At 42.5% G+C, this 18,608-nt stretch overlaps 1 protein-coding gene across 12 annotated transcripts in view; it reads left to right on the top strand.

Annotated features, from left to right (window-relative positions):
* The first annotated feature begins 1,204 nt into the window (after window positions 1-1,204).
* Window positions 1,205-18,608, top strand: part of FN1 (fibronectin 1) — a 66,380-nt gene continuing 48,976 nt past the window's right edge. For 8 of the 12 annotated variants that reach the window (XM_059393430.1, XM_059393432.1, XM_059393427.1 and 5 more), the window contains exons 1-12: window positions 1,413-1,656; window positions 2,636-2,764; window positions 3,683-3,820; window positions 5,194-5,325; window positions 6,477-6,614; window positions 8,762-8,920; window positions 11,043-11,234; window positions 12,027-12,206; window positions 12,812-12,988; window positions 14,092-14,244; window positions 15,924-16,052; window positions 17,056-17,199. In XM_059393430.1, the coding sequence (XP_059249413.1) occupies window positions 1,509-1,656; window positions 2,636-2,764; window positions 3,683-3,820; window positions 5,194-5,325; window positions 6,477-6,614; window positions 8,762-8,920; window positions 11,043-11,234; window positions 12,027-12,206; window positions 12,812-12,988; window positions 14,092-14,244; window positions 15,924-16,052; window positions 17,056-17,199 (1,819 nt within the window). In that variant the 5' untranslated portion in view covers window positions 1,413-1,508. Of the gene's footprint in view, window positions 1,657-2,635; window positions 2,765-3,682; window positions 3,821-5,193; window positions 5,326-6,476; window positions 6,615-8,761; window positions 8,921-11,042; window positions 11,235-12,026; window positions 12,207-12,811; window positions 12,989-14,091; window positions 14,245-15,923; window positions 16,053-17,055; window positions 17,200-18,608 lie in introns of all 12 variants that reach the window. The other 4 variants (XM_059393424.1, XM_059393429.1, XM_059393434.1 and 1 more) reach the window with 4 other exon arrangements.

The following is an 18,608-nucleotide window of genomic DNA, read 5'->3' as shown; positions in this document are numbered from 1 at the left end:
TTTCCACATTCTTGGAATACAAAACAATGGAAGTATTAAAAAAAAAAAAAAGAAAGAAAGAAAGAAAAAGAAAATTGGCAGCAGAGGCTGGGGAAAGGCATTGTGATGAAACTGATGTCTACCAAATGAAAATGCCACATAAAAGCAAGGAAGGGACTATGGGGTGCTCGCTTCGGCAGCACATATACTTAAATTGGAAGAGACTATGGGAAGGAAGGCTGTACATGGTCTTTTCTTAGCTTTTAGTGAGTCACCAAGATCTCTGCTTTGTGTGTCACGGGAATGGTGACCGTGGGCAACGACATGAAGACCTTTCTCTCTCTACGGCCGGCCCAACTTCCCAGGTTTCAGATCGTCCACGACTGATCGCGCTTTGCTCGCCCATCCCGAGGACAGTCTCCTGCACATTTTAAAAAGCAAACTGCTGCTTTGTCCCTCCAAAAAGAAAACCAGTTCTTTGAATTTCCCCCCAGATCCTCCAAGCAGAACTTAGTAGAAGCTCATTAAAGAGACTTAGTAGAAGCTCATGAAAAAAAAAAAAAATCGCTTTCTTCCCTGTTCCCCAACTAGCCCTTCCTCAGAGCCGGGGAGGTACAGTGTTCAGCAGGGGAGAGGTCTGGAACGGGAAGCTGTGAAGGCAAAGAAAGTGAGTCCCAAGTCCGTGCACATTAGACCAAAGAGAGGGAGCCGGAGGAGAGCCAGCCCCGCCCTGGGACTGCGAAGTCTACATTCCTACAGCTGCAAGGTGGTGGCTACTTTATGGTTTTTCCTCCCCCCCCCAAAAACCACTCCAGTGTGCAGACTTTCCCCCCACCCCCAGAGGTGACGCAATTCCTCAACTGCCCTAGCCCCCAGTAAAAAAGGAAAGGAAAGGAAAACCGGGGTGGGGGGGGGTGCGGGGGTCCTGCAAACCCCTTCGCGTCGCCCAACTCCAGCCCCTCCCTTTCCTCCCAGTCCACCCCTTTGCAGCCGCTTCCCATCCCTCCCCCTCAGCCCCAAGAAAGTTTGACGACCGCAAAGGAAACCGAAAAAAAAGTTCTCCAGCCCCAATCCTGGCGGGCGATCAGCATCTCTTTTGTTCGCAGCGAACCCACAGTCCCCCTGACGTCACCCGGAGCCCGGGCCAATCCGCGCGCGGTCGGCGGCGGCGGCGGCCCGAGGGTGGGGGGAGCCGGGCCGTCCCCCCTCCGCGGCGCCCGGGGCCTCGCGGGGGGCGGGAGGGGACCGTCCCATATAAACCCTGGCGCTCGGGACTGCGCCGCCCGCGCCGGCTGCGCTCTGCAGGGGGAAGAGAGGGAGCCCCAGGCGCGAGCGCGGGAGAGGGGACCGGCACCAGAACTTCCCTCGTCCTCTTCCCCTCTGTCCCTCCAGTCGTCCCCTTCCCCGTCCCCTGGCCCCCGCTTTCTTGGGGGCATCCACTCGCGTCTTCCCGCAGGTTGCAAAGGGAGCCAAACTTGGTGGCAACTTGCCTTCTGGTGAGGGTGTCTCTTCCCGCACCGCGTCTCAAGATGCTCAGGGGTCCGGGGCCCCGGCTGCTGCTGCTGGCCGTCCTGTCCCTGGGGACAGCGGTGCCCCCCACCGGAGCCTCGAAGAGCAAGAGGCAGGCTCAGCAAATCGTTCAGCCCCAGAGCCCCGTGGCTGTCAGCCAGAGCAAGCGTGAGTACTGACCGCGGGCTGAAACCGGCTGTCGCGGGGATGGGACCCGAGGCCACCCAAAGTTGGGCTGAAGTTCAGAGCGCGCGCGTGTGCGGCGCGTGTGCACGCCTTAATGAGGGCGACCGGCTCAGGACACAAAAGGCTCGTGGCTGGAGCAGGCTAGTTTCGAGAGCCTTAGAATAAACGCAGGCATTGGAGGACAGGGGTTTTGCGATGTCCCGCGGCGCCCTTGTCAACTCCGCTTATTCAAGTCGTCCTCCTACGCATTCATCCAAGCTTACTTTAAAGAGGGAAGTGATGTATGCCTTCAGACTTTCCATTTGGGATTAGTGCGGCTCTTAAGTCTCGGCTTTTCTTTGTTACTAAACCATTGGCTATTTTTTTTTTTTTAAATGGGGGTGGGAGGAGGGTGGCTCCATAGCGTTGTGGTTCCTAACTAACTTGAAGAGTTGTAATTGGTTCACAGTGCCTTGGGGCCCTTCGGGATACTTCTCCAAGAACTGAGATCGGAATTCCTCTTCCAGTTTTGCAAAGACACACCCTCCCTTAGCCTTGGCTAAAGGAAACTGCTTAAAGTCCGTTTTGATTTATTGCCCCCCCCCCCCGCCCAAAGCATTGAAGGTCCTTGCATATTTTTAAAAGTAATCCAGGTATCTGCTTTTCAAAATGTTTCTGTTCCTTTGATGGAGACCCTTGGCCCGATGGAAATGATATCATTGTAAATAACATTTATCTAAGTTAAAAGAAAATAAAGAAAGGAATACCTAAATATCTGTGTGTACAAATTATGGTTAACTCTTTAGATAGCTAATTTCTATATATTTTCGTGGAGTACTCTTTTTAATTCTGATGTTCTCATGATTAAGTTATTTTTCTAGGGTTGTTGCTTAAACTCATCAGTTTAGTTGTGCACGAAAATTCCATACTTTGGAAAAAGAAGATGCAGATGTAATTATTTTTTTTCTTCAATCATTTATAGCTGGTTGTTACGACAATGGAAAACACTATCAGATAAATCAACAGTGGGAGCGGACCTACCTGGGAAATGCCTTGGTTTGTACCTGTTACGGAGGGAGCCGAGGCTTTAACTGCGAGAGCAAACCTGAACGTAAGTGGTGGGAGCCTGGCAGTTAGTATCTTTGAATATATGGAGAACTGGTGCCTGATAATTAAACTTAGCATTGGTTATAAATTTTCCCAATAGAATTATCTGTCGTTTCCTCTTTAAAAACTGTTAGTAAGTTCTCCTATTCGCCTTCCGCATGTCGCTTCTACCTTTACAACAGAAGAACCAGTGTGTCCCAAAGTAGTTCCGAGTCTTCTTTTTGTTTTATTGTCCTAAAGCCATTGAAGAGAAAAGGACAAATTTTGTGTTCTCCTCCAAAAAAATTGCTTATAAAATTTTAATTTATTAGAAAGGAATTTCAGAGCTTAAACTGTAAGATTATGGGCCAGGAAAACTCTTTGGGCACTAAACTGTGAAGTGATTTGTCAGCTGCAAAGAAAACCACTAACCACTTACTTCAAAGTGCCTGTTCTTTTAGGACCATTGTTCTGTTTCTCTTGTAATGACAGCACCTCCTCCAGAGAAGCCCTGATGAGGCTAGAATGGAAATAGTAGCATTAAGAAATGACAGTACCTGGTGGACGGTGGGGCTCTTCAGATTGTTTGCTTTTCATGTGGACCTCGGTTTGACCATCTGAGTCAGAGATCAGAATCTGAAACCTTCCTTCACAGTCTAGCCAGTCCTAAAGTAGGACTTAATATGGTTTTTTTCCTAAGGTCCTGAGAATCCTTTACAATAGAAATTCACTTACCAAAAAAGTGGAAAACTGGTCAAAATTCGAAAGCTGAGCTTTGTTAAAGCCTGGGGTAGAATTCAGATCTCCCGTTTAAGTTTGTTACATACTTGGTTGTACCATGCTACCCAGAACGGAAGACTGTGAGTGTTTCTTTGAAGGGATTAGTGGGATAGAAAAGCTTTTCCGGACTTGAGGCTCTCATGGACTTCCCTTGTCTCCTCAGCTGAAGAGACTTGCTTTGACAAGTACACAGGGAACACCTACCGAGTGGGGGACACTTACGAGCGACCTAAGGACTCCATGATCTGGGACTGTACCTGTATTGGAGCCGGGCGAGGGCGAATAAGCTGCACCATTGCAAGTAAGAAAGACATCGTGTGAGCTGATGCCAAGATAGCGTATATGTGACTTTCTCCATCGCCTTTGCTGTCACTTTCTGTTATGCATGACTGGTTTATGCCCAGGGGACCAGTTGCTCTTCTGTGGTCACCCACCTGGTCCCTGTGCTTCTGGAGGATGGTTCTGTGCACAGGGGGAAGCAGTCTGTATGGAGTTAGGAGTACCAAGGGAATCTCTGGAGTTCCATTTCAGTAAGAAATGTTCCGAGGAGTTGTCCGTTTTATATTACCTCGTTTAAATATAAATTTATATTTATATTACATTATTTATAATCAAGCCAGACTGATTAAGTGATTATGTGCAGTGATTAGGAAGATGGTCTGGAAGAGTGAATTAGCCATTCCGTGGTCGTCTCTTGCTTGTGAGTGAGAGACCTGTTGCCGTCTCATGGATATAGTCTGGTTTCTTTGAAACCTATAGTTTTTACCCAGGAAGCTAATCTCTCTGTCCTCAGGGGAAATATGGAATGATTAGCCTACTAGTGTTTCCAAGGACCTTTGGGCACTGTGCTGACTCTCATCAATTCTAGTTTAGTCAAGGCAACTTTCCACTGTGATTCACTGTATTACCAGTGACCCTATGAACAAAGCATTTCGTTTGTTTAATCCAGCCTTTAAGTGTAAGTTACTTGAAAGGCTTCTGTCCAAAAGAACAAAGCAGTCCCTTGTGAACAGACCCAATCAGCTTTTCCCATATTTAACATTAGGGTTTATTCAAGTGTGTTGGCAGGCTGAAGAGTCCGTGGTCCATAGTGTTTGTAGTCTCGTGGGCATTCAGCCTTTGGATGTGCCACTGTGTTAAACAGCTTAGAAGAGTACCCAGATGTCCTTACCTGGGAGGTAGACATCTGTTTGATATCCTCCAATATGACATTTTTAACCTCTGGTAAAATATGGGCTCTCCCACTCCAGAAGGCTGGAAAGCTATGCCCAATGTGAGGTGGCCTTTTCATTCAGTCAGGCTCACCCTGCTGTGACTGTGGAGAGGGGGTCCCTGCCAGCTTTTCTTTCCTGCTGCTTTAGGACCCAATTTTCTGTGATCTCTCTGAGGAACCAGGATGTATGGCCTCTTGCTTTGCCATTCAGTTTTCTGTGTGATTTCCCATCGTGCTTAAACAAGACATTTAATTGAATGACCCAAAATGACCAGCCCTATTAACTTTTCCCCTGCCTCTGATGGGAAGGCTGTCCTCTGTGGGCTCACTTTGTCTAACCCAAGTACCTGCTTAGCACATGGGGTGGAACATGAGATCTTTCCTTTCTTTCTTTCTTTCTTTTTTTTTTTTTTAAATATTCTCTGTCTCTGTTTCTAACATTTGCTTTTTGTTTTGAACAGACCGTTGCCACGAAGGGGGTCAGTCCTACAAGATTGGGGACACCTGGAGAAGACCGCATGAGACTGGTGGTTACATGCTGGAGTGTGTGTGTCTTGGCAACGGGAAGGGAGAATGGACCTGCAAGCCTATAGGTGTGTGTCTCTGAGAGATGAGTGAGACGTGGGGAGGCACAGTCACGGTGCTGGGTCAACCCAAAGCCACGTGGCCACAAGATCCGGATTCCAATTCAAAAAAGAATGAAATGGAAATTTTCAAATACTGAAATAGTTTATAATCCTAAAGGATTAGGATTCTTCATAGTCCTGAAGTCCTGGAGGAATCAGATCAGAAAGTACTAAGCATTGATGGAAGTCTTAATTTTGTTTCAAAAGCACAAGATAGAATTGAAAGATTTAGGAAAAAGTCATTTCTTTTGTCTCAGATTTCCCCTTGGTCAAGATGTAAATTATTTGAAAGGAAAAACAATATATATATATATGTTTATCTGAGAGAGAGAGTATGTGTGAGAACTGGTGTTGGGAAAAAGGGCAGAGGGAGAGGCAAACTCCCCACTGAGCAGGAAGCCTGTTGTAGGACTTGATCCCAGGACCCTGGGATCATGATCTAAGCTCAAGGCAGATGCTTAATCGACTGAGCCACCCAAGAGCCCACAGTGGTGCTTTTGACATATTGCTCTCTTGGAACATGCTGGACCGACACAGTGCTGTGTGTTCTCTGTCACACCTTAGGGATTTTTTTCTTCACAATGAAAATTTTTGAGCTGCTTTAACCTCAGTGTTCAGTTGGATTCTATAAACACAAATCTGAGTTTCTGTCTATAACTTGTACTGTGTTTACTTCTTGTTCGTGAATTCAAAGGCTTTTATTTTGCTTTATGTTGTAGCTGTTTTTCCAGAAATCAAAGTTTCGACAGCTTTGTCTTGTTTTTTTACGCATTTATAATTAAGATTAGAATTGTGCAGTCTCCCTCAGACGAACATATACATGCATCGTTTGCGCCCCAGTAATGGTGTGAACAGTGGTCCTAGCTGAATGTACCCAGTCCATGTACTTATTAGGAGAACAGGAATTCTGCCTGCCGAGTTGGCTTGATCTTTCTTTCACTTTGGTTACTTACTGTGTGCTTAGTTACAGGGCGTGCCTTTCTTTTTGAACAGAGTACCACTTAAAAAAAAAATGCGGCTGGATTTTTGCTTACACGATACACTTTAAATTACAAGGAAACTGCACAGTTCAAAATAACTTTTTTTTTTTCCTGTTTTTCATCCAAATTTCCCTACAGCTGAGAAATGTTTTGATCACGCTGCTGGGACTTCCTACGTCGTTGGAGAGACCTGGGAAAAGCCATATCAAGGCTGGATGATGGTGGATTGTACTTGTCTGGGAGAAGGCAGTGGACGTATCACCTGTACTTCTAGAAGTATGTTTTAGCTCTTTATGCTCAAGATGAGGCCAGGTATTGTTTTCTGGATTCCTAGAGAGACTTGTAATGTGCTGTCACTTGGCACACACCTGATACACCAGCAGGTTTTTGTAACATTTGGACGTCAAGAAAAATCCACCATCAATTTATTCTGCTTCTTCAAAGAAAAGACCTTTAATAAGGTCTTAGGCTATCCGCTGCTAAGAAAGAACCCAAACATTCATTCAAAGGCCAAATGTGTTGTGGACTTGAAGATTAGTTGCAAATGTTTGATCTAAAGTATCACTGAGCTCTTTTCCAAGTATTAAGACCAAAGAAATAATTAAAATAACATGCAAAGACCTCTTTGGGTATGTTGATACTTTTGACAGAATGGGGCAAAGCTCTGAAGTCTTAGGTCTCCTTCTCTGTTTGAAACTTAAATAAGGCATATTCATTGACAAAACTGATAAAAATAAAAAGTACTTACAGGTTAAAATTATGTGACTACCTGGGGTTCAAGACAGTGTCTCTTACCCAAAGCTTCGATATAGGCTTATTAGTGCCATAAAGAAGCTGGCTTCTGGTACCTCTTCTGTTCCTGCCAAGTTTGCCTCTGGGCCCATGTTGCTTTGGGGACCCAAGGCTCCTTTTTTGAACTTTCAAACCAGTAGCAACTATAGAATTTACTGAAGCAAAACAGCCATTAACAATTGGTGTTGCAAATAAATCCTAAATCAAATCTAAATACATTGAACCTATTTTCTTTATTGAGTTTAAAGTATTTATCTTAAAAAGTTCATCATCCAAATTTGAGTTCTTTGCTAATAAAAAAAGTAAGTCTTTCACAGAAAGTGATAATAATTCTGACAGAGTCTTTCCCAGAAACTTGCTGGCTCATTAGATCTTTTGCATTTAAAATGTTATTATGATCATCAGACTTTCAAGACCTTGGTGGCAATTACTCAAACCCTCATCTATTATTCAAAGCTCTTCTAATAACAAGTTTGAGAAAAGTTCCTCAAAGCAAATTCATTCATTCCATAAAATTTTGTGAGTCCCTACTGTGTATGAGACTGTATAGGACCACAAAACTGAACTGGACATTAGCCCAGCCTCCAAAGAGTACTTAGTAAGTCGGTCAGGGAGATGAGAAAGGCTTAGATGTATTCCTCTCCCACAAGGTCCAGTATTAAGGGCTTCAAGACGAATATTGAAAATGTGCTATGGGGGTTCAGTGAAGACCATCCTTCTAGTTGGGGATTTGGGGAAAAGCTGTAAGCAGCCATAATATTTTCATCCAGACCTTCCTTCTGGTGATAGATCAATGTGGGTGTGTATTTGTGTAGACTTACTTCAACCATCTAATTATTTTCTCTCATCCAGGGCAGTGACTTTCTGATTCATACACAAATCAGATCCTTCCTTCTTTCACTGTAGCATATGGGCAAAACTGGATTATGACTGAAACCATCTATTTGCCAGATAATTGAACACATAGACTGATGGCAGTTTAGCTTTTACCATTCCACTGAGCAATTAAAAAAAAAAACCATTTTATTGATGATTTTAAGTAGGTGTGTGTTGAGAAAGGAGAGAAGAGAAATTTTAGTCAAAGGAGTGGTAGTCTCCTGAATTTTCTTACAAAGCAAATGAAGAAAGAGATGCTGTTATCTTTTTATAGCTTCTTTAGGGAATTGGGGGAGACCTTTTGAAACCTAATTGCCTCTATTGTTTCTTAATTTCTAATGAGGGACCTCTTTCGAAAGGACAGTCATGTAGTAATCACCAGGAGAAAACAGGGAGAGCCTGGGAAGGAAAGAGAGGGGAAAATAGAGAGCCAAAGAATGAATTTGATCAAAGGACCAATGTGAAAACAATTTTTTTTTAAATTAACAAATGAAAGACGACGAAAAAGTATTTTGGCAGACAGAGAAGTGAAACAAGACTAAATCATCCAAAATCACACATCTCCCTTTCTGCAGGAACAAATGGAATCCTGTGACACCAGGATTATGTATAAACATATCACCAAAATAGAACTCACCAAACTTTAAACCATGACCTTCTTTTGGGGTCTACCCTCCTGCCTCCCCACCTACCCCCCCCACCTCTGCCTCCACTTGACCTGACTTGCATATTTAAATGCTTCCTTTCTGAAACAGACCGCTGCAATGATCAGGACACCAGGACATCCTACCGAATTGGAGATTCTTGGAGCAAGAAGGATAATCGGGGGAACCTTCTCCAGTGCATCTGCACGGGCAATGGCCGAGGGGAGTGGAAGTGCGAACGCCACGCGTCTGTGCAGACGACATCCACTGGTGAGGCGCAGAGCTAGCGGGGCCGGAAACAGGAAGTCATTTCAAAACGTATTTCTGCGAATCCATCATTCCTTTGACCTGCCATTTGAGGATGAGTTGCTGGGTTTCTGCTAAACATCTGAGTTCATTTACAGATGTTGGTCAAGACTTTGTTTAGTATCAGTTTTTAAATTTAAATAAAAATTAGAATAAACGTCTTGGGAAGGTGGAAGCAGTTTTAGCCCCAAGAGTGTAAACGGACCTTTAAGGAAATGCTAATATTATAAAACCTACACAATTTCTATGGAGATATATACTCACCCATACACATTCCCATGCAGATGCATTTTTAATACCTAAAAGGGATTTTAATGGGAATGAAGGAGTTATGGTGAGTTACATGACTACATGATTCTTCTGCTAGGACAAGGGAAAGAAGTACATTTCTTCTTTTGCAAAATGGAATATATTTCCTTGTCCTGACATTCAGCTCTCTTTGCAGTGGAAACAATCCTTTATGTGTGGTTTCCATGCTCCAGCAGACTTTGTTGCATTCCATAAAATAATGCACAATCATTTTCTTCATGTATTGGCATTCACAATTTGAGAAATTCAGAGGATGCCTAGAGATGAGAATGAATGACACAATGTCTAAGCATTTAAAACAACAAAAAAAGAAGTTTTTATTACTTCTAGTGCAAGAATGAGATCTTTGCATTGTAGCTTGTTTTGTAAGAGTCTGAAGACAGAAATAGGACACTCGAGGGTGTGTACTTGCTACCATTCCTAATATGTTCTCATCAGGTTTTCACTACATAATATACTAGCCTTGTTGCTTAGCCCTTTATCAGTCAGTCAATTAGCTAAAAATATTTATTATTTATTTAGATTTTTCTCCTTTTGATGAGTTTTCATCTTGTTCTGAGCACTTCTGAAGGTGAACAAGATTAGATTTGATAGTCTCTTTGAGTTATTTGATTATTATCAGTGAAATTACTGTCATCCAAAGAAACAAACAAATACAAATATCAATCTCCTGAAATAGTTTAAGAGGGTAGTTGGGGTTTGAAGGGGTAAAGATTCAATAAATGTTGACTATTAATATTATGAATAGTGTATGGAAAAGTTTCTGTTATTCAAAAAAGGTTGATAAACACTGGGATTAAAAAAATGTGGAACGTCCTCCTGTCGGATCTTTACGTTGCCTTGCATTGTACCTCTTCAGTGGAGTATATTAATACAAATGCCATCTCCCCCATGGGTGTGGCCTTGGGACCAGTCATCTGTGCAGTGTCTTTGGGTTCTCATGTTGAGCAACACTTAGGTAGATGGTGAATTCAATCTACCCATTATCCTGGTGTCAGTTCTGACTCTTCTTCTGCAGGCCTGGTCTTTGGAAGAACAGATTTCCAAAATCTTAAAAAAATCAACATATTCTGTTGTCTTACTCTGAAAGGAAAGCTATGTTAAGAGGATTGATTGGTTTTAGAAACACAACAAGCAAATTCCCAAATACTCTTGGGAGGAAACAAAATGTGGAAGGAGGGGCAACTTCTAGAGAATTCCGGGGTATTCTCTGAAGAGCTCAGAATTAAACAGATGACCATAGGTCTCATACAGAGTGGTAGGCACTTCTCAAAAACAATACTGGGAAGAGAAATGTTCAGTGATATTGAACTTAATGGGAGCTTCTAAGAGAGCAAGTGTGAGAAGAAGGGAGAGGCATGAAGACAACACAGGGTACATGAGCGCTTGGGGAGATGAGGCATAGAGCAAAGAAGGAAGTGAAAGGAACTTGTGGTGGAGGATTATGAAGGAGAGCACCATGAGCTTCCCGGAGCGAGTGCGGAATTGTTGAGGGCATCTGCTCTGTTGACTGACAGGATAATGTCTGGGATTTAGAAATCCCAATAGCTCCAGATGAGCTGGAAGATGGAGACCATTTGGTGGACTCCTACAGATTATTTCCTAGGCTGAGTGTAGAAGCTAATGCAGAAAGGGAGGGGCATTTCTTTCCAGTTCCAGGTCAGTACCACCATGGATTTCAGAGTGATCTGTGTGGGACCTTGAGGATCCCAAGTCCAGAAGAGTTTATTTGTTTTCTCTTATCCGGGTTTTTAACTGCCTTTTCTCATGCTCCTAGGATCTGGCCCCTTCACAGATGTCCGAACGGCCATTTACCAGCCCCAGCCTCACCCCCAACCTGCTCCGTACGGCCACTGTGTCACAGACAGTGGTGTGGTTTACTCTGTGGGGATGCAGTGGCTGAAGACACAAGGAAATAAGCAAATGCTTTGCACTTGCCTGGGCAATGGAGTCAGCTGCCAAGAGACAGGTCTGCATTGACTTTTCAAAAAATAGTACTGATAACTTCTTATTACTTAATTTTTGAAAGGCAATACATTCATCTACCAAAAAAGAAAGAAAGAGAGAAAGAGAGAAACAGTAAAAAACAAACCAGAAAAGCTTATAATCTTTCCACCCTGTGATAACAACCAGGGTTGGCATTTCATATATTTTCTTCTAATCTTTTTAATCTATGTAGTTTCTTTCCTGTAGTGGGAATTCAGCTGCTATGTATTATCTTTATTTGTCTAAAATGTTGTAACAAGAGGGTTGCCTTCTGAATAGCAAATCAACCATATTGTAAACTCTAAATCGCCAATTTCTGGAGCTTCGCAAGTGTAAACTTCCCTCAACAACCTAATGCATTGTCTCTGGGCTAGAACGTGGTAGTAATGATAATTGGAACGTTCAGGACACTTGACTTTTCCCTAGAAGAACCTCATATGTTTATTAAGGCACCAACAGTGTCGTCTGTATCCCTCCAGTATACCTTAAGCAGCATTCTTAATGAACCTGTATTAATATACCTTTACAAATGGGGAAACTGAGGCATAACAGCCAAGGTGGCAACAAAGGACACAGGCAAAAGAACTCAGGCATCCCTCTAGGCACAAAGGTCAGGGTTCCTGAGTAACATGTTTTGGCTGACATTAACTAGGTGGTGATCTCTACTAGTAGCTTGAGGGCACACGCTCCGTCTCAATTAAGCTAGGAAGAAGCAGCTCCTGGTGAGACATAAATGCAGACTTATTTACCGAGAGCCTTTTGGTTATGCTTGTAGCCGTCACCCAGACTTACGGTGGCAATTCCAATGGGGAGCCTTGTGTCCTACCGTTCACCTACAATGGCAGAACATTCTACTCCTGCACCACGGAAGGGCGGCAGGACGGCCACCTGTGGTGCAGCACCACCTCCAATTATGAGCAAGACCAGAAATACTCCTTCTGTACAGACCACACCGGTGAGTCTCCCCAGGGGGAAACAGAGCAGTGAGAAAAAGCCATTTCTCCTATTTCCATTGACCAGGCTTCCAGCCATTCATCTTGAGGCTGCCAAAGAAGTAGTACTTTTGTTCCATTTGAACCCAAGAGACATGAAGCTAACTTAGCCCCTGAAGACCCTTCCTGGCTCTCCAGTCCTCCTGGGAAATGACACCCAGGGGAAAGCCCTCCAGGTCAATTCTATTTGACCCAGTTGGGATTCTGATGTGATTAAAGATACAGTATATTAAAATCCATAGGCGATCCCACAGGGCTCAAGAATATACAGGATGGACGCCTCGGAGCCTCTGCTGCTCTTCTGGTTAAAACTGTTTTATTCCCAGCAACCATTTGATCTTTTCTCTTTGGGCTAGGAAAATGAGAGGGGATTCAAGTCTGTTTTGAAGGTAGAAGGAGGAATCGCTAAGGCAGCCTACAGCTCTGTGATCAGGCCTTCTTGATTAGGGGGGTGGATTCCCTGTGAATTAGCTCCAGAACCCCGGCTTGCTCGGAGCCTTCCTATCTTTGCACCCCGCTGTGCTCCGCTGTAATACTCGTCTTCCTATTTGTGTCCTCTTCTGGGCAGTTTTGGTTCAGACTCGAGGTGGGAACTCCAATGGTGCCTTGTGCCACTTCCCCTTCTTGTACAACAACCACAACTACACGGACTGTACTTCCGAGGGCAGGAGGGACAACATGAAGTGGTGTGGAACCACGCCCAACTACGACGCTGACCAGAAGTTTGGATTCTGCCCCATGGCTGGTAAGATGAAGCCCTTTAGGCACCCACTTACGATTTAAGACAGAAGAAGAGTGTCCAGTTTACTCCCAGTACGCCCATTCAGTCTTAATTTTCAGACAGCACAAAACTTCATGAGGTATACTTATATATCTGTGTAAGTGTATATATTATTACATAAATGGTATGTATATTATATATGTATAGTATATATAATATATATTTTATTTAGCATATAATTATTTATGTAATCATAAAATCCTTTTGATATAATTTAATATCCAAAAATATATAAATACATTAAATACACTTTTTAAGACATCTGGAAATGCACATTTTTCACAAGTTTGTCATTTGTAAGGAACACATAGCTGAGTATCTTAACACATTTCATGTGTAACTGCTGTAGTCACAGTCCTACTATATTTACACCTAACCGTGGCTCAACTAGAATACATTCTCTCACTTATGAAATACCAAAATGGCACAAACTCTGTTTTCTGAAAAGTATGGGATCTTTTCTGGTTTCAAGAGGGATATAGTTGGTATGAATGGTGAAAGGGAAGCCAATACCAAAACCTCTTGTTTTCAAATCTCAAGAACCCCACAAGTTACATTTGATCGAGAACCCCACTTGCACTGTTATCAAGTGTCTGTATAAGGCACTGAAACCCAAGAATGCTACTTACACTCACTTTTATTTTTTCAACAAATACATTGTTGGATTAAGAAGAAAACCATGCTTTCCCTTGCAATTCTCTACCCAAATACATAGTTTCCCTTTGGGATCGAATAAAGCAGAACTAGAAAAAGTTATGATGCAGTAGTCAACATCAGTTTTCTAGAACATTGCAGACCCGTTGTGTGCATGTGTAGGTATTATCATGGTTTAACATGGCCCTCACCTTTCCTGCAATTATTCCCCAAAACATACTTCACCTTTGGACTAGGTTTGCTCTCTTTAGGACTCAAAACTCTACACATACATGCCCACAGCGGCGCTGAGACTTCTTTAAGGCACACCAGACTGCTTTCCAAGTGAGAGTTGTTAGGATAACCAAGCTAGACGGATAATAGTGTGTATGTTTTTAGGTCTTGTGATCATTTCTCCATCCATTTCCACACAGCGCACGAGGAAATCTGCACAACCAATGAAGGGGTCATGTATCGCATTGGAGATCAGTGGGACAAACAGCACGATATGGGTCACATGATGAGGTGCACATGCGTCGGGAATGGTCGTGGAGAATGGACTTGTGTTGCCTACTCCCAGCTCCGAGGTATGCTAGCTCATTGATGAGAACTTTTGAGAGGACCAAGTTTGTAGGGGAAAACTTGTACTTTACCAAAGTAGGAGAGGAAGTAGGCATTGCCATGCCATGAGTCTCCTGGACACCTTGAGCTTCTCATGTCAATAGCCAGTGGAGAAAAGCTGGCAAAGCAATTCTAAAATTCAGAGGCATTCCCAGGAGGTAAGTACTTACACTGAGCTGAGAAGATGACTCCAAAGGCTGGAACACAATCATCTGATCCTTTTAGCTTTTCGTTAGGCTATTGGAGTCACATTTAGAAAAGATTGGATAATTTCTCTAAAGAAAAGAGACTTTGCTATTTTTTTTAAAAGATTTTATTTATTTATTTGAGAGAGAGAGAGAGAAAGAGTACGTGCACAAGTGGAGGGAGGGGCAGAAGTAAAGGAAGAAGATGCAGGGCTCGATCCCAGGACCCTGAGATCATGACTTGAGCTGAAGGCAGATGCTTAACGGACTGGGTCACCCAGGTGCCCTGAGACTCTGCTGTTCTGACATGAGACCTTTGTGAGTCCAAACTGAAGGTGACAGAAACTTACTTCTTTTGCTCAGAGCATTTTTTTCCCCTTTGGATCCTAGTATATAATAGAGATGATGATTTATTAAAGCCATTTTAGTACTTCTGTTTCTTTGACTTGAAAACGAAGATTTAGGTAGAACTCTGAGCTAATAAATAGTTCATGTAACTGGTATGTTGACATTGGCCTGAACTTGTTCTCCTTTTGTGAGTAACACACTCCAGTAATAATAATTCCATATGAGGTTGCCGAACTGAAAGGAACCCTAGAAAGACATATAGACTAATTTTTCACTTACCAGATGAAGAAGCTGAGAGACCTCAAGGGGAAAGTAATTTTTTCAGGATTTCTCAGAGAGTTAGGAACAGAGTTGCCCTAATTTTCTTTTTACTTTCACAAACGCCATAGATGTTATTCTATTTCCCATATCCAAGTATCTCCCCACCCCTGCCATTCCAAAGATCAGACCATCACACCATGTTGGGTGTTCCATAAGAATGTTTGATCTTCCTCCCAATTTCTCAGAGCAAGCAGAGATCTGACGGACATTATCAATGGAGCAAAAACTTCTCCAGAAGTGAAATATGCATTTGTTCAAAAATCGCCTTTCCACAGGAAGGCATTTTTACCGCATTCTGTAGCTGTATGCACTTTGACCTCTGATACTTAAGTTTATAAGAAAGAGTTTATGAAAGAATTATTTTTTCCAAAAATTGTATTTCTGACTAAGCTTTAATAAAGTGTTCGTTCTATGCTAGTAGAATAGTAAGTTTAGTGGGAGGTGTTATAAATTAGTGGAAACAACTGTGTGCTTTGAATAGCATGGTATTTTGGGGGCACCTGGGTGGCTTAGTTGGTTAAGCATCCCGCTCTTAATTTGAACTCAGATCATGATCACAGGGTTGTAAATTTGAGCACCCCATCAGGCTCCACACTCAGCGTGGCATCTGCTTGAGATTCTCTCTCTCTCTCTCTCCCTCTGCCCCTCCCCCAACTTGTGCATGCAAGCACGTGCGCGCGCTCTCTGTCTAAAATAAATAGATCAATCTTTTTTTTAAAAAAGCATGACATTTTTTAATTTTATTATGAAACTTAAAAAAGCTCTTCACCTCCCCACTGTTTCCTAAACAGATCAGTGCATTGTTGACGACATCACTTACAACGTGAATGACACATTCCACAAACGTCATGAGGAGGGACACATGCTGAATTGTACCTGCTTTGGTCAGGGCCGGGGAAGATGGAAGTGTGATCCCGTTGGTAATTAGCCTTCGTGTCTCTAGATGGTTTTGGATGCTGGGACTAGTTAACAAGTTTCAGATAAGGAAAGCTAGTTCATGACTTCAGACTTTGATCAGTGTGTTGCCGAGAGCTTTGTAAAATCTTTTCTCTAATCATGACGCAGTATATCAACTTGATATTGGTAGTCATCTATTGTTATGAGTCTAGTAACATGCAGGTTTATTTTAATAGAATAGAATCAGTTCTTTGGTTCTGGATCATAAAGAGAATCCATGTTATGAAGGAGAACCTTCCTTTGCTGACTGTGTAGATTCTCGTGCCAGGAAATACCTCCTTCCAAAGACTGTATTTTTCTTGGCTGTCCTCTATAATAGATCTAAGCAAATAGCGAAGGTTGAGCCCTAATAGAGCTGTGGGCCAGCTTTAAGGTAACCCATTAATATTCCTTTACTAAGAGAGACCTGTTGCTCACTAAGAAAACAAACTAATCAGATGAGTTTGTTTGACCTGAGATTATCAAAGCTGAGACAGAGTCCTGAGAGGTCTTTTCAGAAGCTGCTCAGCAAGTATTCATAGTGAAAATCTAGTTCATTCATTTACATGTAAAACTAAGCACTCCAAAATTTAAAGAGGTATATAGAGTGATATTTTGTCCTTACTATTCAAATGGTAAGTCAGTTTCATTCATGTTGGCAAAATATATCTAAGTTAGTTTTCTCAAATTGGTATTCAGAATGTCAGGATATCCTGAAATCTAAATTACAAAATTTTTATTTAGAACTACTATCTTTTTAGAAGACCAAACATTTTTTCCAGTGGGTACTTATTTACTGCTAGCTATCCTTTAAGGTAAAAGACAGGAACAAAATATTTTGTAACCACATATATTTGTGAGGACACCTGCAAGTTCCCATTGAAACTAAGAATGTATGCTCCCTTGCCCACTTGCTGGAGCACACTGAAATTTGATTTGTAGCTCTCCATCTTCGATGACGCTTCTTTCACTTTGTATATATTTTAGACCAATGCCAGGATTCAGAAACCCGAACATTTTATCAAATTGGAGATTCGTGGGAGAAGTATGTGCATGGTGTCAGGTACCAGTGCTATTGCTATGGCCGTGGCATTGGGGAGTGGCATTGCCAGCCTTTGCAGACCTATCCAGGTAAGTAGCTAGATTCGTGCAAACTGACAGCTTCCAACTCAGTTGTAAAAACTGGGCAGGATCCTTATTTTTAATACTCTGGTCCCTGAATCAGCCTCTCCTCTTTCTCCTCTTTTTCGCCGATCACTATCTAACAATCGGATTTTTGACTCAAATGATTTTCTTTCCTCCCCAGTCAAGTAAAAGATGTGCGAGGCTGAGAAAATATGCCTGTGTGTCAGTTTGTTTCTGAACACTCTAGAACATCCCATAAGTTTAAAACCTCCAGCTAATTGGATCTCCCGTCGGCACATGTAAATAAAAACCGTGCAGTGAGCTACCCTAGGAGCGAAGTGTTGGCATTTTATGTTATGACTCTTGAGGGAGAGATTGGATACAGAGATGACATGGAATATAATGCAGGGTATGTGTGTTCAGTCAGCATTTCAACCAGGGCCTCTTTGTGTCAAAATTTTCATTTGTTTGATCAACTGGAGTCTAGAACAAAGTATTCTGGGTCAAGAGTTGAGTAATTCGGTCAATTTTCTGCCCACGCAGTTCAAATACTCCCAAATGGTTATTGCTGGTATTTTGTTGTTGTTGTTGTTTTTAAGGTCATAGGACATAATGCCTAGCTATAGGTGTGATTAACTCATTTAGAAAAAAAAAACAGATTTATGGAGCGTCTGGGTGGCTCAGTGGGTTAAGCCTCTGCCTTCGGCTTGGGTCATAGTCTCAGGGACTTGGGATCAAGTCCTGCATTGGACTCTCTGCTCGGCTTGGAGCCTGCTTCTGCCTCTCTTTTTTCTGCCTGCCTCTCTGCCTACTTGTGATCTCTCTGTCAAATAAAAAAATAAAATCTTAAAAAAAAAAGAGAGAAAAGAAATCAGATTTTTAAAATTTAATAATAATTAGGAAGCTTTCATCTTTAGGTGCCAGTTATTTGAATAACTACCGAGGTGCAAAGCCTCCTAGAACTCTGTTGACTTTAGACTAGAAACATGGCCCACATTCAGAAACAAAAACAGGTTTTCCTAGCATAGAACCTGCCTCTGACAGAAATTAAGATTAAGTAATCTCAATCCCTTCATAGTGTAGTAAGAGATTCACTATCTCGAGAACCAGGTATGGAACAATTTGATCGAAGTTAGAGTTTGCCGAAGTCATGGGTCCCAGCTGTACAGGTGCTATGAAAGAGATCCATGTCAGGCTCTACTCGTCAGCTTCTCATCTGTAAAACGGGGAGGTTAAAGCTGATTGCCTTTAAAGGTCTTTCCAGCACTAACTATCTAACAGACCTCTGATCCTAAATACTAACCACCCAGATACACCCTTTCCACAGACTTGGAAGAAACTCGCTTCTCCTCAATCCCTCAGTCACTGTCAGAGTTGTCGAAGGTGACCTTTGTCTTAAGCCCACAGCATAAATG

The sequence above is a fragment of the Mustela nigripes genome, chromosome 3, assembly GCF_022355385.1.
Source record: "Mustela nigripes isolate SB6536 chromosome 3, MUSNIG.SB6536, whole genome shotgun sequence".
NCBI lineage: Eukaryota > Metazoa > Chordata > Mammalia > Carnivora > Mustelidae > Mustela > Mustela nigripes.
The sequence above is the reverse complement of the archived record's forward strand: the minus strand, read 5'-3'. Positions and strand labels throughout refer to the sequence as shown.